General features: G+C 44.5%; 3 protein-coding genes across 3 annotated transcripts; 1 reads left to right on the top strand and 2 right to left on the bottom strand.

Annotated features, from left to right (window-relative positions):
* Window positions 1–1,875: 1,875 nt before the first annotated feature.
* LOC137834226 (uncharacterized) lies at window positions 1,876–2,589 on the bottom strand. The gene has a single exon (XM_068642287.1). The coding sequence runs from the start codon at window positions 2,587–2,589 to the stop codon at window positions 1,876–1,878; it is 714 nt and encodes a 237-aa protein (XP_068498388.1).
* Window positions 2,590–5,407: 2,818 nt separating this feature from the next.
* Window positions 5,408–11,993, bottom strand: LOC137834225 (uncharacterized). Its single transcript, XM_068642286.1, has 3 exons — window positions 11,842–11,993; window positions 6,148–6,353; window positions 5,408–5,811 (listed from the first exon to the last, which is right to left on the bottom strand). The coding sequence occupies exons 1-3, from the start codon at window positions 11,991–11,993 to the stop codon at window positions 5,408–5,410; spliced, it is 762 nt and encodes a 253-aa protein (XP_068498387.1).
* Window positions 11,994–19,950: 7,957 nt separating this feature from the next.
* LOC137834469 (uncharacterized) lies at window positions 19,951–20,850 on the top strand. The gene is made up of 4 exons (XM_068642511.1): window positions 19,951–19,978; window positions 20,063–20,298; window positions 20,375–20,542; window positions 20,621–20,850. Exons 1-4 carry the CDS (start codon window positions 19,964–19,966, stop codon window positions 20,727–20,729), a joined length of 528 nt encoding a protein of 175 aa, XP_068498612.1. The 5' UTR covers window positions 19,951–19,963; the 3' UTR covers window positions 20,730–20,850.
* Window positions 20,851–24,010: the final 3,160 nt, after the last annotated feature.

Here is a 24,010-nt window from a genome sequence, read left to right as displayed (position 1 = left end):
CCACAGTTTTCCTTTTCACCACCTTTAGAGTGCCATACGCGGTGCTCCGATACGGAGGTGCATAGTTTTTTGGTGTTTCTTGCTGGCTGACTTGAGCGTCGGAGTGCAAACGGCCGCTAGGGCGCCCCTTTGTCCTTTTTTGCAGGAATCCACAGGTAACCAGTGGGAAGGAGTCCCTAGCTGACGGTGGAGGTTGCGCACGAAGACGTCCCAAGTTAACTGGACGGAACAAGATCAAAGGTTAAGAAACAAAGACAAAGATTCAAAGGCAACGCCTGACATAGGCGTCGTTAGGCGTGAAGCATCGCCAAGAGGAGGCGTCACCACGAGAAGGCGTCGCCGAGATGAAGCGTCGCCAGGGGTAGGCATCACCAGATAAGAAAGCAGGTGTCAAAATCAGAGCAAGTGACATAAGCGCATGCCCAGAGATTAAAACAAAAGGTACGTTTAGTATAACCTAAAATTCGGGGGCCTGGTCCCTGAGCAGGGGTTAAGGGATTCCTTCGGGACTCCCCCTCCTCAGGTAGGAATAGCTAGCCCCGGTGCCTGATTTTTAAATACCTCGCAAGAAGTGGCGGGGGGGCGTTCCTTTCAAACGTAAGCATTGGGCAGTAAGAAGTTTCAGAGCAGTGGAGAACCAGGTTACTTGGTGCAGATACACGCAGCTAAAGAGAAACGTCTTCCTCAAGGAAAACCTTCTCCTTGGGCGTAATCACCAAAATCCCTGGTCATCTTGGTGTTTAGACACACCAGGGACGATACGACGATGTTTTCAGCACGCCTCTCCCTGGACGTGGGCACCAAGAACACTGATCGCCTTGGTGTTTTCAGACACCCTGAGGACGAAACGGCGCTACCCCCGGGCAGGCCTCTCTTCAGGCGTGGGCACCTAGCGCGCAGAGATAAGGGCTAAGTTGCCTTGGTGTTTTCAGACACCCTGAGGACGAAACGGCGCTACCCCCAGGCAGGCCTCTCCACAGGCGTGGGCACCTAGCGCGCAGAGATAAGGGCTAAGTTGCCTTGGTGTTTAGACACCCCGTGGACGATACGACACTGTTGTAACAGTCCTCTCCACGGGCGTGGGCACCAAAGCGCGATTTCTAGCCCAAATGTCTAGACACACTAGAGACACCCAGAGTAGGTCTCTCCTCGAGTGTAGACACCTAGTGCAGGTACAGATAAGTCCCCCACGCCCTCGAGCGATGTTGGGGCCATAGAAGAAAGGAAGCAACATAAAGGCGCGAATCGCCAAAATAAAAAAAGTACGTGAAGTTAGATCCTCCTTTAACTTTTTGGGCAATGACGGGGTTAGCGACGCCTTCGCGAGGGAGACTCCTCGCAGATACGAAGGCCAAGTGAAGTTCCACGAGAAAGGGTCACATGCTACCCAAAAGTTAAGGGCTAATGCGATGAAGGAAGGCATCAGAGATAACGTGTTCAATGTGATAAAGAAAGCAGAAACATGTGAAAGAGCGAGAGAAGCTAACAGTACACAGGTATGTAAAGACAAAATTCTAAGAGCAATCAAGTCAGCAAGGTAAATTGTCAGAGATAAAGCAAGATAGATTGTCAATATTACAAACAAATTTGAAAGATGATCAGCACGAATTTACAAAGAAATTAAGGGGGCATGTTCAGAGCAGGCTATTCCCCAAGGTCAAGGGGCACGACCTTCCCATCGACGATATGGTTGCCAGGGTCAAAATTAGAAATATTGATCCCTGGGTTTTCACAGGCGGCTTGGGCCAAAGCCTCATTGAACCCCTCTTCAAAGGTGTCGGCCATGTCGTCAATAAGTTCTTTCCTGACCTTCTCCAGCTCCTCGATTGTAGAGTCTCCGGAGGCTAGCTGCTTCTCCAGAGCCTCCTTCTCCACCTAGAGCCTCTTGACCTCAGTTTGTAGTTTGTCATGGTCAACCCGGAGAAGGCTCAATGCCTTGACCTTAGTAGCCAATTCCCCTTCCATTTTCTCCAGCCTCTCCTCCCGTGCACAACACTGATCTTCCAGGTCCTCCTGAAGCTCTTTGGAAGCCTCGACCATGTCTTGAAGATCCGTTACTTGAACTTGGAGAGACACCACCTGAAGGGCTTGTGTGTTGGAAGTGGCATTTTTGGCTTGAGCGCGCCAATCGGCCCCATCGCCCCCTTCTTCTTGGACTGTTGTAGGTGGTGGAGAGGTGGCGCTAGGGGGATTGTCCCTGAAGGACCCACCACCCTGTGGGGATGTTGTTGGTGGGGTGGGGGCCCTAGCAGCCCTTCTCCTCTTGAAGACTATCCCACCGCTGAAGTCTTCGTCATCGGAGAAAACCTCCAGCACCCTTTTTCCTTTGTCCAGGGGGGCTGGAGCAGGGGATGAGGCCACAACCAGTGGGACTGCGGCGATGGGTGGAGCTGAGTTGGGTGTTTGGAGTGTTTGGGGACTGTGTGGAGGTGGTGAAGATGGGCCTAGTGGAGTTTCGGTGGTGGTTGGTGTTGGTGAGGTCAATGGCAGGGGAAGGTTTGGGTCAGCAGTGGGGATGGTGGAGGCGCCAGCCTTCGGGGCACGAGCCTTCAAGGCTTTCGCCAGGGCAACCCTCCTCGATGAATCCATTTATGATCCTGCATCAAACAAACCAAGGAACTGAGATTAGAGCCACACCAAGTCAAACACGAGGTATCAGTTACACACAAAAGCACGGAATACCAATCCCACCACTGACGCAGATTTACAGATCAACAATGCACGCAGATAAATGAATATTAAAGAGAATAAACAAAATACTTAGCAATAAAGGAAACATGTTGAGACGACAGGTATCATAAGCATGAGACAGTGTAAAAAGGGGAAAGAACAAAGAGGAACAAGGAATGAGTCTCCCTATCAAAATAGGAGGATAGGGCGTGCGCGTTGAACTCGCACGCTATGAGCTTCAGCGTGTCAAAGACAATCTTCAGGCCGGTCAAGGACTCACACACCTCCCTATCAGCAGAGGATAGCTCATCCAGGGCTTTGGGTTTGAGCAGCTTGGGTTTCTCCGCCTAGTATAATGGGAAGCCATCCAAGGCTATGGGATCGTGTTTGGCACAACAAACCTTGAAGAATTTCCCTTTCCAACCTTTGTACGAATTCTGAAAGATGGAAAGGATGATTCTCCCGGGATCCCGGGAAAACTTACCCAGAGGCTTTTCCCTTGTTTCTTCAGTTCGAATAAATAAAGAAAGACATCTACGGAAGGTGGGATGCCCAGGTACCCACACAGAATTTGAAAGGCTCGGACGAAGGCCTAGCTGTTGGGGTGTAGCTGGGCGGGGGCTGTGTTGATCTCGGTAATTAACTCCCTCTCAAAAGGCGTAAAGGGAAGGCACACACCCACGCGCTTGAAAACTGTTTGGTACATAAAAAGAAGGGCCTTCCCCCCCTGGACCTATCGTCCACGCAAACAGGCTCCCTGGGAGTGCCTGGGCGGATGGAGATGTGGGCATCATAGGTACGACAGAAGGCATTGAAGTTGTACAATAGAGGGTCACCTCGGTGGTCCTCCACGTCTTTGGTGGTAGTTAAAGTAGTGAACTCGTTCAGGAGTTCATCAGAAGCCCATGAATATAGGGCCTTATAGTCAACCCTGGGAGGAGGATTGGGCGTTATCTTTGTACGAGCCATAGATTAACGAAAAAGCTGAAGAAGAAGGAAAAAAACAAAGGCTTAGTGAAGGAGGTTTTGAAGAAGCCAATGGGACGAAACCCTAAGAAACCCCACCCACGAGAAAGGTTCAGAAAGAGGGAAGAACGAAGAAATCAGGAGGAAAAGCGAGAAAACAAAAATACAAGAAACATAAACAGCCCCAGGCAGTTATATCAGAGAACATAAATCAAGAGAAAGAGCCATGGAGGTAGAAAATTCGTACCTTTGAACGTGTGAGTAGGTGATGGTCGAGAAAGCGAAGAGAGAACAACGATCGCGAAAACTTCAGAGAAAAGAAGATGAACAGTAGCGAAGAATGCGAAAAAGTGGATAGAACAGTGCTTGGAGCGCGGGATTTCGAAGTCTTAAACGTCACACTTGAAGCGCAAGAGGCGCCTAGCCCCGACCATGTGATTAAGCCACGTGTCAAGGGATTAAGAGTGTAACTCAAAGCGTCGCTTTTCCCGCTCAGAGAATGTTACATCTTCAGCGCAGAGAATGTCACGTCAGCTGATCAGGGAGTGACACGTCATCAGAGTGCCACGTGGACAATGGGGGCAAAGCTTCAGCCTTTTCGTTGAAAACAAGTTATCAGCTCAAGACTGGGGGGCTTGTGTACCGTCCCGTCCCCAGGCGTTGACCAAAGTCAAAGTCAACGTCAAGGCCAAAGTCAACATATGCTGGGACCACTCAAAAGGCCCAAACAAGGAAGTCGACAAATTGACTGCATCAGGCGTCGCCAAGAGAAGACGTCGCCAAAACAAGGCGTCGCCAACACAAGGCATCGCCAAGAGAGGGCGTCACCAAGCCAAGACGTCGCCAAGATAGGGCGTCGCCAAGCAAGGCATCGACAGTGTTACTCCCCGATACCCATGGGTAGGAAAGACCATGGAGGGAGTGACACCACAGGAAGGCCTCAGCCCCGATAGCTCAGAACAGTGATAAATAGAAGAGAAAGGTGGCTTCAAGGCCATAGTACTAGCGCCAGTAGGGAGTAACCTGACTCGTGAAGTATCCATGCCACCTCAGGGAGACCCTTGGGATAGATACGACTCATGAGAGGGCCATGCCCAGGGGTAACCAGGTGCAGGGTGCGAGAGGAAGGTAGATACACTCCCAGGGCGAGTGACTAGAGGTTGGGGCGCATGAGTTGGCACCCAAAAAGTCACCCCTTGCGCCAGATGCACTCCAAGGAATGAGGACTCACACGATGAAATATCCCTACGTTGGGTTACAGCGCTGTGAGGCCCTCCACGTGAAATAACGGTCAAGTCAGGAGGACACGTGGCGGGAAGAACAGAAACATCAAGGTTTTCCAGATAGTTGCCAGGTGTGAGGTAATTAAGATTACTTCGAAGTAATTAAGATTACGTTTCGAACGCTTTAAAGCACTTTAAACGCTTTAAGTGCTTTGAACGTCTTAAAGGCGCTAAACTTTTTATACCTTAAATGCGCTTTAAGACGCTTTAAATGCTAGAGACGTTTAAAGGGAGCTTTAGACATTGGAGACGGGGATCAGAGTTTTTCAGTAACACACATACACATACTCTAGTGGCTTGCTCGCGGACCAAGTTACGGGCAGGCAATTAGAGAGAGAGATTAGTGACACAGTTACTGGACCACCTTCAGAGCATCCATTCACGGTGTTCAGATACGAAGGTGTGTCCCCCCTTTTTGATGTTCCTCGCTAGCTGACTTGAGCGTCGGAGTGCAAACGGCCACGAGGACGCCCCTTTGTTCATTTCTTTCAGTTACTTACGACGGGAAAAGACGAAGGTGTCCCACCAATAACACTAATGGTAGCATCAGTATTATTGCCACCAATAACACTGATGGTACCATTAGGATTATTCCCACCAATAACACTAATGGTAACATCAATATTATTGCCACCATTAACACTGATAGTACCATCAAGATTATTGCCACCAATAACATTAATGGTACCATCAGTATTATTCCCCACAATAACACTAATGGTACCATCAATATTATTACCATTAATAACGCTGATGGTACCATCAGCATTATTGCCACCAATAACATTGATGGTACCATTAGTATTATTGCTACTAATAACAATGATGGTACCATCAGTATTCTTCCCACCAACAAAACTGATGGTACCATCAGTATTATTCCCACCAATATCTCAAATGGTACCATCAGGATTATTAGGACCAATAACACCGATGGTAACATCAGGATTATTCCCAGCAATAACACTGATGGTACCATCAGTATTATTCCCACCAATAACATTGATGGTACCATCAGTATTATTATCACAGATAACACTTATGGTACCATCAATATTATTCCCACCAATAACACTGATGGTACCATAAGTTTTATTCCCACCAATAACACTCATGGTACCATCAGTATTATTCCCACCAATAAAACTGATTGTACCATCAATATTATTCCCACTAATAACATTGATGGTACCATCAGTATTATTCCTTCCAATAACACTGATGGTACCATCAGTATTATTCCCACAAATAACACTGATGGTACCATCAGTATTATTCCCACAAATAACACTGATGGTATCATCTGGATTATTGCCACCAATAATACTAATGGTACCATCAGTATTATTCCCACCAATATTACTGATGGTACCATCAGTATTATTAGGACCAATAACACTGATGGTAACATCAGGATTATGCCCAACAATAACACTGATGGTACCATCAGTATTATTCCCACCAATAACATTGATGGTACCATTAGTATTATTCCCACAGGTAACACTTATGGTACCATAAGTATTATTCCCACCAATAACACTGATGGTACCATAAGTTTTGTTCCGTCCGGTTGACCGGGACGTCTTCGTGCGCGACCTCAACCGTTAGCTAGGGTCTCCTTCCCACTGGTTACCTGTGGAATCCTGCAAAAAAGAGGACAAAGAGGCGCCCTAGCGGCCGTTTGCACTCCGACGCTCAAGTCAGCCAGTAAGAAACACCAAAATTGTTCACCTCCGTCTCTGAGCACCGCGTATGGGACTCTGAAGGTGGTAAAAAATAACTGTGTATCGTGTGTCTGTGTTCTCTCTCTCGGGCAAAGATATTCCCCAGTCCCTTGTCCGTAACCTTGAAGCACGAGCAAGCAACTAGAGAGTTCTGGTAAATTTGCCAAAAGTTCCTCCCTGTTTCCAACATTCTCCGCGCTATTTAAACTACCCAAGCATTAAAGCGCCTTTAATTACAAATGTAACGCGACTCAATCAGCGTATTTAATTTAAAAACGTAGCGCATTTAAGACATTGAAACGCTTGGGAGCCATTATAGTACCTGAATGCTCGAAAGGGACACTGTATTGAATGACTTTAATTAGCTAGCACCTGACTAAAGGGTGTTTCCATTCTGACATGGCTGTTGTACACGTGGAGGGCCTCACGACGCCGTGACCCCATCTGGGGGCGTTTCTGCCCACCTGGGGACGTTTCTACGTGTGAGTCCTCCTGCTTGGGACTGCTACTGCGCTAGGGGTGACTTTTTGGGTGCCAACTCATGCCCCGAATCATCTAGTCACTTACTCTGAGAGCGTATCTGCCTTCCTCTCGTACCCTGCACCCGGTTACCCTGGGCGTGACCTTCCTCTTGGGTCGTATCTGTCCCGAAGGCGTCTTTGGGGCGGCAGGGGTACTTCACGAGTCAGGCTGCCCTACACTGATGCTATCAGTATGGCCTTGAAGCCACCTTTTCCTTCTCTTTATCGCTCCCCCGAGCTATCGGGACCTGAGGCCTTCCCACGGCGTCGCTCCCTCCATGGTCTTTCCTACCCATGGGTATCGGGGAACCACACTGTGATTGCCTTGCTTTAGCACTGTTTGATCTGGCAATGCCCTGGTGGGGCGACGCCTTCACCTAGGCGACGCCTTGTCTTGGCGACGCTTCCTCTTGGCGATGCTGGCACTTGGCGTCTCCCACCTAGGCGACGCCTTGCGTTGACTTTGACTCTCCAGTCGTTGACTTTGACCTTGACTTAGTCAACGCCCGGATACGGGACGGTACAAGTTTTATTCCCACCAATAACACTAATGGTACCATCAGTATTATTCCCACCAATAAAAATGATTGTACCATCAGTATTATTCCCACTAGTAAAACTGATGGTACCATCAGTATTATTCCTTCTAATAACACTGATGGTACCATCAGTATTATTCCCACCAATAACATTTATGGTAGCATCAGTATTATTGCCACTAATAACACTGATGGTACCATCAGGATTATTCCCACCAATAACACTAATGGTACAATCAATATTATTGCCACCATTAACACTGATCATATGATTCCAATAGCACACTTTGAATGATTCTTGACATTCTTAGGAATCATCTTGAGTTGGATATGAGATAGGCACTTTATCATAGAATTGGATCAAGGTTCTATGAACAAGAACTCACCAAAACTAGTACCTAAACCCAAACTCATTTGGAAGTTCCAATTATTGTCAAATTGAACCGATTAAATTGGAAAGAAAAGCAAATGCACCGAACAAAATGGAATAAAACTGAAATGAACCGATCAAAATGAAACAAAAGACAAGAATACTGAATAAAAATGTTGGAAAATTAAAAGCACCGAACAGAATCAAGAACAAAGGAAGAACAACTAGCTGAAAATTAAGATTGCCGAACCAAAAGACAAGGAACACAAGTTAAGACATGAATATGAAAAGATAAGGAAGGAAGGAGGAGAGAAAGCTCATGAAGATGGAGGAGTGGTTGGATGATGACGCTACTACGAGGATGGAGACTCCAAGATAAGTGTGCAAGCCGCCACTTGAGGTAACCATTGAACCATCAAGATAAGACTAGTGAAGAAGGCACAAAGCTCTCCAATGCTCTCTCAAAAATTGAGTTTAGTTTCTCTAATTAAAATTCAAATCTGAATTGTACAAGCTAAGCACCTTTATTTATAGCCTAGAGGTGCTGAAAAATAGGTGGGAAAATTCAAATAAACTCATTTGAAATTCCCACCAAAAACAAGTCACATGGGAGGTGTGACCTTTTTCTACTATGACACCTCCTATAAACTACACCTACACCACTCTCCTAAGTCACATGGACAATGTGACTTTATTTTACATTTTCACACTCCTTTATTTAATAACCACACCTCCTAAAACTATATGTTCTGGCCGGTTGACCTGGGTCGTCTTTATGCGTGGCTTGTTCTAACGAGCTAGGGCACCTTCGTTCTGCCTCGTCTGTGTGTACCTGAAAAAGAAGAACAAAGGGGCGCCCTCGCGGCCGTTTGCACTCCGACGCTTAAGTCAGCTAGCGAGAAACACCAAAGTAACTAGAAACTGTATAATAATCTCAACAACTGGAACTGTGTGACTAAACTGTGTGGCCCTAATTGCCTTGTGCCCACAGCTGGGTGTGCCGTCAAGAACAACTAGGGACTACTGTTCTGAATGACTTTATGAAAACTAGGTTAAAACTCATGCAACCGTAAAAAAGTACCTCTCTAGGGCTTATTCGTGCCCTATATATAGGTCAAAAACAAGGGTTTACCTCTGCGTTGCTTGCTATTATCTAGGGTTCCTTGGAGAAGGTCCTTGCACCGCTATCTTTAGGATCTTAGCGTATCTGGCCCATGGACTTCCCTTATCTGGAGTGCAATGTATAACCTTATGGCCACTTAGGCTCTAACTTGAGCGCTGTATTTCTCGCGCCATCATACTGTTCGAGTGCCCTAATTAAACACGTGTCATGCATGCAGCCTTCCCTGGATACCTTTAGTGAGCACGTTGGCATTGCCACGTGCCCTTTTGACTCGATCATTTATTCTGTGCAGAGGGACCCACAGTGCCGCCACCCAACTTAGGGTTATCCCATCGTGTGGGCCCCCTCTCTGTGAAATGCTTACGTCATGCGGGTTGACTCTTCGGGCGATGTCTTACTTAGGCGATGTCTTACTTAGGCGATGTCCGTTTAGGCGATGTCTTTTCTCCGCGACGTCTTACTCGGTGACCTCTTACTTCTGCGCGATGATCCATCTTGGCGGTGACACATCTCGGCGATAACCGATTATTTATACTGCAGAACGCCGCTTCTGTATACGACGACTACGTTGACTTCTTGACCACCTACCTTTCTCTTGTCCACGTCATCACACCCGATGACCTGGTCGGTACACAAGCCCCCCAGTCTTGAGCCGATAACTTGCTTTCAGCGAAAAGACTAAAGCTTGCCCCCTACTGCCCTTGCGGCGTTTTGATGACATGTCATCCTCCGACCGATTGACGTGACATTTCTGTATCGCCGGCGCAACGTACCCTCAAGGACTCTGACGATGTGATATTCTCTGAGTGAGACAGATGACACTTTAATCCGTACTTTTACCTCACGACACGTGGCCCACTCATAAGGCGCTTGCTTTACCGCTTCAATCGTGAGGCTTGAATCTTGAAAACTCCGCATCTCAACTTATTGACTCTACTTCTTTCGTATCTTTCTTGCACTATTCATCTTCTTCCCAAGAACTCCTTGTTCCACGTTCTTTCTTTGCGACCTTTCCTTCTATTGCGTTACTGAACCCTTGACCTCCAGTTTCCTTACTGCCAGCACACCCTAAGATGTCCACCAACCCATCTTCCTCCTGAGTGAGTCAAAAGGACCTTTATCCCTGGGCTTCGAGTGAACTCCTCGACGAGTACTCTTGCTTACTTTCTACTAGGGCCCTGAGGGAACACGTGGGGGAAGCGTGTTCCTATGACCATCGTGCCTTCGCAAAGAGGCACGATGATGACATCGTCGTGCTCCCTTGTTCCATGGGGGAGCTGGTGTAAGGGGATGAACGATCCAATAACGGGGTCCCCTTTTTCTATTTTTACCAAGTAGTTTTTAAGTGCGTCGGCGTACGCCTTCCCTTTTCCAGGTTCGAGAGGGAGCTGTTAACGGAGATGAACACCGCTCCAGCCCAACTGTACCCTAACAGTTGGGCCTTCGTGAAGGCCTTTGACATTTTGTTTGGCTTCCTTGGATGTGCGCCTTCTGTGGACATTTTTCTTCACTTCTTTGAGGTGAAGAGGCAGAGAAACAATCTTTGGGTAACTCTTAGCAATGTCCCTGGTAGGATTCTTTTGACTCCCTTTCAGCAAGCCTTCACAGGGTGGAAAGGCAGGTTCTTTAAGGTATGCTGTTCCAGTTTGGTGCCTTCTGCTCTGGACGGCTTTCCTTTGTACTGGACAAAGGACGCAAGAACCTTGAAATCTACACCCCTTAAGAAACTGTCTTCAAGGGATCAGGAAGCTTGCAAGATCCTGGCGGGTGTTGGAGGATTTGATGCGGCTGCTTTAATAAGCTTGGAGTATAATGCCGAGCTCCTGGAAAGATATATACGTGCGTGAGGCTTTTCTCATGACCTTCCCACTTCTTGTTGGGTCTCTTGTACGATTTTGCTTAGAAATGCTTTATTTCATGTATGTCTCTTACTATACTTTACTCCTTTCTTTCACGTAGGTTCAAAGATAAGCGATCATCAGAGGACGCTTCTGACTCGGGCTTTGCGGTTCGGAGACGGGGCCTTTTCGTCGTATTGCTCGATGCCTGGGGCCACTGATGAGTGATGTGTTCTTGCTTTTTGTGCAGATATTAGGATGTGTATAGGACTATAATTCCATTTTGCAAATGTTACAAACTTCGTCTGTAACCCTAACATTGGTTCTACGCTTTTCTTTATGTCGAATGCTGTTCAACTTATCTTGCATGCTTGCGTTCTTTGCCACGCCGCGCGCGTCACTATGATATTGCCTTTATGCTCAGCGTGAATTTCTTAGATAGCATTTGTTTGTTTCCCATTCCTTAAACATCCTGTTTCTGGTTGCCTCGTTTATGGCTCTGCTCGGCCTTCGCTTTTGTGAGGGATGCCTTCCCGTTTGAGCTTTCCTATTCGAACCTTCAGCATTATCGCGCCCGAGCTCATTGGGATGGTTGGCGACGTACTGCTTGTAGCGATGTCAGACCGCCTGGTCTTTCGTTCGACGACGACCCCGTCGGCGGTCGTGTACATTTTGCAGACCGCTCCTCCCATCAAATGACACGTGGATTCATCGATGGTTGTTATTTCGTGTCGTTTGCGCTTCCCGTAACCTTCGAAACTCTAAACTTCTCGCGCCACTCCTTCGATCATAAAAAAGGTAAACCTTTTATCACTTTGTTGGTGCTCACCGCATTTTGATCGACTTGCATCATCCCTTAACTGCTTGAAGCATACGTTGTGGGCTGTTTGTTCTCTGTTTTGCTTTTTCTTGCGTTTTAGGTTTTTCTTTCCCTTCCTACGACCCCCGTTGTTCATGCTGATTTCCCTTCCTATTTTTCGAATCGAATCATTCTTTTTAGCGACCCTCCGCTTTCCTTTTCTTACTTTCCTTTCGTCTTTCCTGCAGTTCTCGATGGCTCGTACAGGGGCCACCCCTGCCCCCTCTCGAAACCCTCCTCCAAAATCTCGCAAACAACCTTCGTCAGGAAACCCCTCCACGTCTCGTAACCCACCTAGGGACCCTGGCATCCTTTCAAACCGGGCTCAGAGGCCTGCGCCCTCTCGTCCCAACCAATCGCAATCAACTCCCCCACAAACTAGCGCCACCGCACGCCCCATTCCTGATTACAAACTGTTGTACCCATGGGCTCCTCCAGCTCTGCTGAACGAGACTTCCTTGATTAACTCTGAGGCCGATATTCTTCGCTTGAGAGATAAGACCCACCTCACATTCCATAAGGAGCATGACGACAAGGTTGTTATTCGTCCTTGTCCTCCCGGGGAACCTGTTGGTACTGATAACAATGGCAACGATGGCCACCCTTTCTGCTTTGTTTATGCAACCGTGTTTAAGAAGGTTAAGCTCAGGTTCCCCTTTACTCGCTTTGAGAGGGAGCTCCTGACCGAGCTTGATATTGCCCCTGCTCAGCTGCATCCCAACGGCTGGGCGTTTGCCAGGGCATACCAAATTGTTTGTGCACACCTAGGCCATCCAGCCTCTGTAGACGTGTTCTTATTTCTGTTTGAGGCCAAAAACCCAGGGGACCGCCTATGGGTAAGCTTTAATGGGATTGCTGGGAGATCCATCCTTTCCATCTTCCAACAATCTTATAAGGATTGGAAGGGTAAGTTCGTTCGTGTTTGCTGTAATGATCAGAGTCCCACACTTCTCGATGGGTTCCCCTTGTACTGGGTTGACAAGGGAAAAAAGGATTCCCAGGATCATTTTCGGAAAGCTAGGAGTCCAGAGAAGATGGGGGAGCTCGATAGAGACTTGTGCAACTTCTGGAAAGAAGTTGCCTCCACCAATACTACCTTACCCACCCCCTCAATCATCAAGTTCGAATTCTGTGAGGATCAACTAGACTTTTACATAGGTCTGTCCCTCCACTCCATCTGGATTTTTCTTCCTGTGCCAAGTCTTCTTTACTTCTTTATCAAATTTGTTCGCATTACACTGTCCCGCGCTTACCCTTGTACTGCTAATTACCTCTATCTGTAACTGGATTGATTTGTGAACATTGATCACTTCGTGCAGACATAATGCTGGGGAAAGATCATATGGCCAGACTGCGTTCTATAGTCAAACGCCACAAACTCGCTGCGGGTTCTCAAACCGTCCTGAATTCTGTAGCGGAAGCTGCCGTTGCCCGAGGCGAGCTTCCTCCCGTGGGCTCATCTTCCCTTATCGCCCCTCCTGCCCCTACGAGAAAGAAGCTGCCGCCAAAGAGGGCCAAGAGGAAGAATCCCACAATGGTGTCGGATGAGGAGGATGACGAGAGCACTGAAGATGGACTTATCTGTAAAAGGAATAGGGCAACCGTCACCGAGCTACCCGCAAACGAGAGTACGGGCCCAGATTACGCAGAGAATCCCCCCAGCGTCTCTACACCCTTTGAGAGCGCTGGGGATGCTCTACCATCAAACACCTCAGCTGCTGGAGGCGTTCTGGAGCAGACTGCGGACATTCAGTGGTCTCCCCAGCCTGTAGTGGAGCCAGACGTGTCGCCGCCATGTCCTGATGTTCCCCTGGTCGTCCATACTTATGAAGGTGGCGGTGAGAACCAACCCTCGACTCCTCTTCCAATCCCTGCTCTTCCAGCCCCTGTCGAGGAGGTCTTGAAACCCCACGCCGCTTACCTTAGCGCTATGACTACCGAGTGCGTAGAGAAACGCCTTTACCAGATGATGGGCGAGGCTTTAAGGGACTCCTTGAGCCAGTATGAATCCGAAGCCAGTGTTGCGAAGGGCGAGGCTTTACAAATGCGGTCTTTAGTATGACCGCAGTTGTAATTCAATTCAGAATGAATTACAAATGCGGTCTTTACTATGACCGCAATTGTAATTCATTTTAATTGATTTACAAATGCGGTCTTACCCTAGAACCGCATTTGTAAATCAATTTTACCCTAAAAATAGAAGCGCGCCACTGGTTTTCACTTTCACTTTCGTCTTCTCCGCTCTTCGTTTCAACGTTCTCAGCTCTCTCCGCTTTGCATTGTTAGTTTCAGCTCTTTCTGCTTCAACGTTTGTTTTCGTTTTCGTTTTTGTCATTGTCATTATTCACTTCCTTGGCATTGTCATTTCGTTTCCTTACTCGTTTTCTGCATATAGGTGGTTACTGTTATATTGGTTCGCTGGTTTTTTCTGCTCCGCCACCGCCACTGCTTCCGCCACCGCCACTGCTTCCGCCACCGCCTTCGCCTACGCCTTCGTCTTCGTCTTCGATCACCATCAACCTAAAGGTTGGTGTTGTATTTATTTAATATTTTGAATTTATATTTAAAATTTTGAATTCATATTTAATATTTTGAATTTTTATTTTTCTGTATTATAATATATATTTAATTAATAACTAATACAACTTGGAATGTATAACTAATAACTAATAATTTATATATTTGTGTGTATTTTGAATTTTTGTATTATATAATTTCTATTTTCTTAAGTTTATATTATATATAAATTCTATTTTTGTAATTATTTTTATTTTTTGCACTTTCTCTTTGCATATCTTTCTTTTTTTCCCTGGCATCATTTATTTTTTATAATTGTCACTTTAAACTACTTTTACTTAAATAAAAATGAATATGATATTAATCTTTATGGAATTATAATTCTATAGTGTATTAAACTTTGTTCTAGAATTTTAATTTTAGAAGTGAAATATTAAGTTAGTTGTTAATTACATTTTAATAAAAGTTTTATGTTATGTTAGTTATTGTTACTTTTAGAATAGAAATATCGTGTTTGGATTGAGTCCGGGGGTGTTCGACCCTCGGCAAATGTGTGAGATTGAAGAGAATACTAATTATTAGAAAATCCTAACTATATTCCAGAATATATAATGGATCGAAGTTGGATTAATGTTGTTCGTATAAGTGATGAGTACGAAAGGGGAGTAGAGGAATTTATACAATTTGCGCAGCGTAACGCGATTATTAGTGGTCATGATGGAGCAAAGATCAGGTGTCCGTGCGTTAACTGTTTGAATGGAAGGATACTGGATGTGAATATCATGAGGGAACACCTGCTATGTGATGGGTTTCTTCGATCTTATACAACTTGGACATGGCATGGTGAATTATTAAATTTACCACGTGTTTCCGTAACTGAAGAATATGTGGGTTCTACCATGGATGAGGCAGTACACGATGATGGAGATGATGATCGATTGGAGGACATGATTCGTGATGTGGGAGCTGAGTGTTTTGCAAAAGCGCATGGATATGAAAGTATGTCAAAAGATGCAGAGACTCCTTTGTATCCTGGATCAACTAACTTCACACGGTTGTCGGCGGTGTTAAGATTGATGAATTTGAAGGCAATAAACGGATGGACTGATAAAAGCTTCACGGAATTGCTCCAGCTGTTGAAGGATATGCTTCCAGAGGGAAATAGTCTACCTAATCGTAATTACGAGGCAAAAAAGATTCTTTGTCCAATGGGTATGGAGTACAAAAAGATACATGCATGTCCTAATGATTGTATATTATACCGGAAAGATTTTGAATTGTTGAAAAGTTGTCCGAGGTGTGGGTTATCACGTTATAAGTTGAAACAAAAAGATGATGATTCTATTGATGACATGGAAAAGCATGGACCCCCAATGAAGGTTATGTGGTATCTTCCCATCATTCCAAGGATGAAGCGTTTGTTTGCAAACCCAGACGATGCTAAGAATCTTAGATGGCATGCAGATGAGAGGAAATGCGATGGCATGTACCGACATCCAGCTGATTCTATTCAATGGAAGAAATTTGATGATGACTTTCCAGAATTTGGTAAAGAATCAAGAAATATCCGACTTGGTTTAGCTACAGACGGAATGAATCCGTTTGGTAATATGAGTACAAATCACAGTTCATGGCCTGTATTACTAGTTATTTACAACTTACCTCCTGGATTGTGCATGAAGCAAAAATACATGATGTTGTCTATGATGATATCCGGTCCGAAACAACTAGGGAATGATATTGATGTTTATCTAAGTCCCCTAATTGAAGATTTGAAGTTAATGTGGGACCAGGGTGTCGAAGTATTTGACGGATTTGCTAATGAAACTTTCAAGCTTCATGCCATGTTATTTTGCACCATCAATGACTTTCCGGCATATGGTAACTTATCAGGTTATAGTGTTAAGGGTCACAAAGCGTGTCCAATATGCGAAGAAGATACTGCTTCTCAACAATTGAAACATGGAAGGAAAATAGTATATCTTCGGCATCGGAGGTTTCTTAGAAGTCATCATCCTTACCGGAGGTTGAAAAAAGCCTTTAATGGACACCAAGAGGGTAGTGGTCCACCAACTCCATTAACCGGTGTTGAGGTTTACGAAAAGGTAAATAACATAGACCACACCTTCGGCAAGTCCAAAAAAAAGTCATCTGTGACAAATATTTGGAAGAAGAAATCAATCTTCTTTGATCTTCCGTACTGGTCGAGGTTAGAAGTCAGACATTGTATAGATGTAATGCATGTTGAGAAGAATGTGTGTGATAGCTTAATTGGTACACTTCTTAACATTAACGGGAAGACGAAGGATGGTCTAAATGCTCGTTTAGATTTGATTGAGATGAACATACGCGGCGAGTTGGCACCCATACAAATGGGTAAGCGTACATATTTGCCCCCAGCCTGTTACACAATGTCAAAAGATGAAAAAATTAGTTTTTGTCAATGTCTAAAGGGTGTGAAAGTGCCACAAGGACATTCCTCAAATGTGAAGAGTCTAGTGTCAATGCAAGATTTGAAGTTAATTGGGTTGAAGTCTCATGATTGTCACATCTTGATACAACAATTGTTGCCGGTAGCTATCCGTGGGATCTTACCAAAAAATGTTAGACACACCATAACCCGTTTGTGCTCATTCTTCTCTTCCATCTGTTGTAAAGTCATTGATCCCTCAAAACTAGATGAACTTCAAAATGAAATTGTTGTTATCTTGTGTGAATTGGAAATGTTTTTTCCTCCGTCTTTTTTTGACATCATGGTTCATCTAGTGGTGCATCTGGTAAGAGAGGTTAGATTGTGTGGACCAGTGTACTTAAGATGGATGTATCCTGTTGAGCGGTATATGAAAATTTTGAAAGGTTATGTGAAAAATCATTATCGTCCAGAGGCTTCAATGATTGAAAGGTACATAGCTGAAGAAAGTATTGAATTTTGTTCAGAGTACATGACAAAAGCAAATCCAATAGGTGTTCCAGCTAATTCATGGCACCACAGGCGTTCTACAAGTAAATGTTTACGTGGTGTGAATATTGTAAGCAAATCTCGATCAGAAGTCTTGCAAGCACATTTGTACATATTGAATAACACAGATGAAGTTGTACCTTACATAGAAGCTCATAAAGCCATTGTGAAGGCAAATAACCCAAGACAAGCAGAGAAATGGGTCTTGATGGAACATAATAGAACTTTCATGCCTTGGTTTAAAGATGAGGTGTTCAAGGATTCAACGGCATCAGAGACCTTGACTTGGTTGGCTGCTGGATTGAAGTTTGATGTCATTTCATGTACAGCGTACGAAGTGAATAATTGTATATTTTACACGAAGTCCCTGGATGAAAAGAGTACGGTTCAAAATTCTGGTGTTACTCTTGAAGCCGAGTCAATGCAGTTTTCGACTTCGAAAGATACAAATCCAGTACTTGGATCAATGGCATACTATGGGTTTATAGAAGAGATATGGGAGATTGACTACACTAAGTTTTCCGTTCCAGTTTTCAAGTGTAAATGGGTTGATAATAAAAGTGGGGTTAAAATTGATGAATCAGGATTCACACTAGTGGACTTTCGAAAGATAGGGTATCGAGATGAGCCATTTATAATGGTTCAACAAGCATCTCAGGTTTTCTATGTGAAAGATCCTACGTCAGAACATTTGTATGTCGTTTTACACGGGAAAAAACAAGGGGAAGCCATAGATGATATTGAATATGGCGAAACTCGTTCATTCACACCAATGATAACTAATAAAGATGACGATGTACTTGATGATGTACATGCAACCCGTAAAGACCACAGTGAAGGAATTTACATATAAACATTCAACCCACATGCAACATGTAAATAAACATTTATAATTTTATGTATTATTTTTATATGATTTTAATTCGATGCACATTAACTAATGTTTGTTACCTAATTTTTTTAACAGAGACATGGATGACGACCAGACTCCAGTCAGACCTCGATCTGGGCGAGGTAGTAGAGGACCTACTAGATTGAAGCGTCTTGCATTGAGACGTGCTGCTGGTGAGAAGACACATGTTGACATTGACGTCAACACTGGAGTGGCTTTTGGTCCTAAGGCAGATGAGTTTATGAGCTATCTTGGAGTTGTTTCTCGTGAGAGGCTCTCCATTTTGATTAATTCATGGGATGAGGTTTCAGAGGTTGATCGGAACATGCTATGGGAGGATGTTCTGGTAAGCTTTACATTATTATTGTTATCATATAATGCTTTTTAATATTGATTAATTAATTTTAATTTCATGATGTTATTTTGCAGGCAAACTTTGACATTCCTGATGTGGAACCGCTTCGATCAAAGATATTATCCAATATCGCACTTAAATTTCGTACCTTTAAGTCAAGACTGACATCGAGATACATTTTTGGCGACCTTAAAGACGAAAATCCATGTTTAAAGTACCAACATATTGATGAAGAGACATGGCGTCTTTTTAGAGAAAGCCGTGAAAATGAGGCTTGGATGGTAAGTGAAGTAACTTTTTTGTTTATATAACATTAATAAGTTTATCTTATTTACTTCAGTTTGTTTATTTCAATTATGACAGGATCGTCGGAAGAAAGCTCAAGAGATAGCTTTGAAGAATCTTACCCCGCACGTTATGTCTCGTTCGGGGTATAGAAAACTTGAGCAAACACTGATGGTGGAAAAGGAGAAATCTCAACAGGGGACGTATTCTGAGAATGTGGAAACAGGGGTCACTTCTCCTCCACCACCTTTTCGCCATGAAAAATGGAAGAGGGCCCGAATTAAAAAGTCCGGTGCACCAAGTTCCGAGCAATCCGGGGTTATAATCGAAAAAATTGTAAGTTATTTTTGTTATTTTCAATTTTTTTAAAGCATTAATTATATTAATGATTGAAAATATGATTTTTGTGTACTCTTGCAGGATTCCTTGGAATCCGACGGTACATTTGTTGCTGAAGGTCGTCACGATATCCTGGTTGAAGCAATTGGACGACCTGAACACTCTGGTCGTGTTCGTGCCGCTGGACAAGGGGTCGGAATTAAACTTTATTTTGGAGTTTCAGAACGACAGCAATCCTCCTCCTCCAAGAAGGAAACTCAAATGAAGACTAAGTTACGTGAAGAAATAATGGAGGAGATGAGAAAGGAGACTGATTTGATATGGCTGGAGATGAAAAAGGAGAATGATCGAATGCGACAAGAGTTTCTATCGCAACAAGTTTGTGCTGAGCCGATTGAACCCCTTGTTAGTCCCACTCCCAAGAGCACAAAGGGGAGTTGTGCGGCTCCTCCAACATCAGGGGATGATATCAATGGGCAGACAGAGGATTGTGAGCTACTGGTAGTGGGCGGCAAACTTCCTCGGGTGGTGGCACTTGGAAAAGTCTATAAAAACGCCACCACCTTACATAACGTTCCTCTCTCCCCTGATGTGGCGAAGGTAACTGTTGAAAAAGTACGATTTCCTGATGCTCGTGTTCCACTACCTTCAGATGAGGTAACCACTGTGGCCGATGCATTTCAGACATTCGTTGCCTGGCACAGAGAGCTCATTCGATCTATGCCCGAACCTCATGTAATAATTTCGTTTCATTAAATTATTTTTTATTTATATTTATATATTACATATAATTTAATACAAATGTTGTTTATCTTGTAGGAACCTTTTCAGCCACCAACTCCGAAAAAGAAGCGTGAGGTTCCAGTTGACGATCCTATGGCTTCCCTACGTCTCATTGCTAGTCAGATTGGCAATGATCCTTTTCCAGTTCCGTGGGATAATACATTTTTTCAAATCAACACTGAACTGCCACTGATGATTTACAACACAGATTTATCAGAATTTATATCTGGGAACCAGGAGCTCAATATAAGTATAATTCAATTTTTTATGATGTAAGTATCTTTACCTATTATTCAATTTACTTTATGTTAAATTATTATTGATTATGCTTTAACTAAAAACTTGTAGGTTTTTGCATAGAGTCTGTATCACTGAGGGGAAGGAAAATATGTATGGATTCGTAGATCCTGCATATACTAATCCCGTTGGACCAAACTCAACTGAGACTCAAGCATACATCACTAACATCCTGGAAAAAGAGGGAAAACAAATTTATTTATGCCCTTACATTAATGAGTAAGTTTAATTATATGTCATCAATTATTATTATTTCATGTTTTAAATATTTACTAACTCTTTTCAATGATCATATAGGCATCATTGGCAGTTACTTGTCTTATCAATGGTTGATAAGACTGCTGTGTGGTTCTGTTCCCTACACAAGAAGATGCCCACAAAATTTAAGGATATCATTGATACGTAAGTATAGTATAAACTTAACTTTGTATATGTTACTAATTAACCATCTACTAACGAGGTTTTTTGTATTAACCAGTTCATGGCGTGGATATAACATCCTAAAAGGTCGATCCAGTTCAAATAATTTGAACTACATAAGGTTTGTAATTTTTTTCTTTCTCTATTATCATTGTTTATCAATATACTAACATATTACTTTTTATTGAATTATATAGTGTAATAAACAACCAGGAAGCTATGAGTGTGGCTATTACATTATGCAATGGATGATTACCATTATAAGACTAGGTGTTAAAACTGGTTGGAAGGAGGTATTTGTTAAATCATTTTTATAATTCTTGAACATATATATATCTAGAAACTAATTTATGTCAACTTTGCAATGCAGTTATTCACAGAAGAAACACCAATGAGTGAGGAAGGCATTTCATATGTTAGAGATTCTTGGTCCACATACTTCATTAATTTTTATAACTCTAGCATAAGTAAACAACATTAGTGGTTTTATTATATGTAATTTGATCACTTGTAAATGTACATTTTGATGATTTCAATTGGTTACTACATTTTTGTATTTGTCTGGCTGGGTTTAATCATTATGCAGGTTATTTAAATATATGGTTTCTGCACAAAACAGGATGTACCAAAAAAAAAAAAGCACTATTTACAAATGCGGTCATTTACCAAGACCGCATTTGTAAATAGTGAATTCGCATTTACAAATGCGGTCTTAGTAAATGACCGCATTTGTAAATAGTGATTTATGAATGCGGTTTTTACCAAGACCGCATTCATAAATCCTAAACCCCAAACCCACTCCCTAATTCAGAATAATATACAAATGCGGTTACCTAAAATGACCGCATTTGTAAATGTGATTTATGAATGCGGTCATAGGACCGCATTTGTAAATTCCAGATTTACAAATGCGTGTTGATCAAATGCGGTTCTATGACCGCATTTGTAAATTTAAAATAGCCGCATTTGTTTAACTTATCTGCACTAGTGCCTCCTTAACCGTAGCAGGGCTCCTCATCGCCAAAATGGCCGCACACTTGTCAGGGTTTGCTTTGATCCCTCTTTCGGTCAAGAGAAAACATAAGAACTTTCCCGCTTCCACGCCAAAAATGCACTTCTCAGGGTTCAGCTTCAATTTGTATTTGGCTATCGTAACGAACAGCTCCTCCAAGTCGGCTATATGCTGGTTTTTTTCCAGGGATGTTACGACCATATCGTCAACGTAAGCTTGCACGTTCCTCCCAAGCATAGGTGCAAGCACTTTATCCATCAGTCTCTGGTACGTGGCCCCCGCGTTCTTCAGCCCAAAAGGCATCACCTTGTAGCAATAACACGACTTCTCCGTCATGAAGGCAGTTTTTTCCTCGTCCATGGGGTGCATCTTAATTTGGTTGTACCCCGAGAATGCGTCTAAGAAACTTAACAACTTACAACCTGCTGCGCTGTCCACTAGGGCGTCTATACTTGGCAAAGGATAGGAAACCTTTGGACAGGCTTTGTTTAGATCTGTGAAGTCGACACACATTCGCCATTTCCCATTGCTCTTCTTTACCAATACAACATTGGCGAGCCATTCCGGATACTGTATCTCCTTGATGTGGCCCGCCTCGAGGAGTTTTTGCGTTTGATCTCTGATCGCCTGTCTCCTTTCTTCATTGAATTTTCTTCTTCTTTGTCGGATTGGTCTGACTTGAGGGTCCATTGCTAGACGATGACATAAAAAATCGGGGTCGATTCCTGGCATATCCGAGGCAGACCACGCGAACGCGTCCAGATGCCTGCCTATCACCTTGGCGATCTGTTCCTGTGTCTCGCCGTCTAAAGTTTTCCCCAACTTAAAAGTTTTTTCGCCGATCTCCCTTTCGAGCCAATCACCAACTGGCCGAGGCCTCTTCTCACTAGCGAGCAATGCTCTCACAATGCTTGACTCCCTGGCGGCTTCCGGGCAGTTTTCCTCTTCCTCTACTCTAGCGTTGCTCTCAGGCCTCGGCTCGACATCTTCCATGGTTACGTCGCCCTTGGTGGCTGCTTCCAATGCCACATCCATAACCACATCGCCTTCGGCGGTCCCCTCTGACGCTGCATCCATAGCCCGTCGGCTTTCCTGCGCATTCCCCGCACCAAGAGGTGGTGTTGTGGTCACATGGCACACTGATCGCCTGTTTTTGAGGCTGTTTTCGTAGCATCTCTTTGCCTCTTCTTGGTCAGATCGGATGGTGACGATCACCCCTTCCATTGAAGGTAATTTGACCTTCATGTGCCTCGTGGAGGGTACAACTCCTATCCTATTGAGTGTTGGCCTTCCCAATAGGATATTATATGCTGAATGGGCGTTCACGACAAGGTATTTGATTTTCTCTGTGCGCGAGGCGGCCCCATCTGTGAACGTTGTTCTTAACTCAATGTATCCCCTGACTTCGACTTGATCACCCGCAAAACCGTATAAGCAGCCCCCATATGGCCTCAGCTGGTCTATAGATAGTTGTAGCCTTTCGAAGGTCGGCCAGAACATCACGTCTGCCGAGCTCCCTTGATCGACCAAGACCCGATGAACCGTTCTCCCTACCGTGACGAGCGAGATCACAATGGGATCGTTGTCATGCGGCACAACATCCCTGAGGTCTTCCTTAGTGAACGTGATGTCCACCCGCCACTGACATTACGGACCTCGCATACCTCTTACGCTGCGACGCCGTACACCCGCCACCCGAGAACCCACCAGCTATAGTGTGGATTTCACCGAGAACGGGCGCCCTGTGCTGTTGCCCCTCACTGCCCCCCGGTTGCGAGCCTGACGGTCGTCCCGCCTGTTTCTCCACCAAGTAATCCTTCAGGAAACCATTCTTCACGAGCTCCTCCAACTGATAGCCAAGCGCCAGACAGTTGTTAATATGGTGCCCGAATGCTTCGTGGAATTCGCACCACGACTCCTTGCGAGGTCCCAACACCTTGTCAGCTTTAATCGGCAGCCTCAACCTGTCGGCTATGCTGGGTACCGCGATCAGATCTTTAAGTTCCATCACGAAGTTGTGCCTCAGGCGGCTTGCTTGCTTCTCTCCCTTCCTCTACTCGACCCTTAGGTTGGGTCCTCCGCGGCGTTTCCTGTCAAAGTGTTTCCTTTCTGTGACGGCTTGGTGAACCCGAACAGGTTGCGTGCGTATCTGTGCCTTGGGGCGTGCTGGCACAGTGGTTGTGCATTTCTCGTACGTTTCACCTTCCGAGGCAATATGTTCTACCGCTTGTCGCCTTATCTCGGCGAAGGTTTTG

The sequence above is a fragment of the Phaseolus vulgaris genome, chromosome 5 (genome assembly GCF_000499845.2).
Source record: "Phaseolus vulgaris cultivar G19833 chromosome 5, P. vulgaris v2.0, whole genome shotgun sequence".
Classification (NCBI taxonomy): Eukaryota; Viridiplantae; Streptophyta; class Magnoliopsida; order Fabales; family Fabaceae; genus Phaseolus; species Phaseolus vulgaris.
The sequence above is the reverse complement of the archived record's forward strand: the minus strand, read 5'-3'. Positions and strand labels throughout refer to the sequence as shown.

Bases quoted from the DNA above. Each gene is read 5' to 3' on its own strand.
- LOC137834469 (XM_068642511.1), top strand. The intron at 20,299-20,374 runs GTAAGTATCTTT...AAAAACTTGTAG, and splicing joins ATAATTCAATTTTTTATGAT to GTTTTTGCATAGAGTCTGTA. The intron at 20,543-20,620 runs GTAAGTTTAATT...ATGATCATATAG, and splicing joins TTATGCCCTTACATTAATGA to GCATCATTGGCAGTTACTTG.
- LOC137834226 (XM_068642287.1), bottom strand. From the start codon at position 2,589: ATGGATTCATCGAGGAGGGTTGCCCTGGCGAAAGCCTTGAAGGCTCGT.
- LOC137834225 (XM_068642286.1), bottom strand. From the start codon at position 11,993: ATGAACAACGGGGGTCGTAGGAAGGGAAAGAAAAACCTAAAACGCAAG. The intron at 6,354-11,841 runs GTTTACCTTTTT...TGGTACCATCAG, and splicing joins CACCAACAAAGTGATAAAAG to TGTTATTGTTGGGCATAATC. The intron at 5,812-6,147 runs GTACCATCAGTG...GTACCATTTGAG, and splicing joins TTGTGGGAATAATACTGATG to ATATTGGTGGGAATAATACT.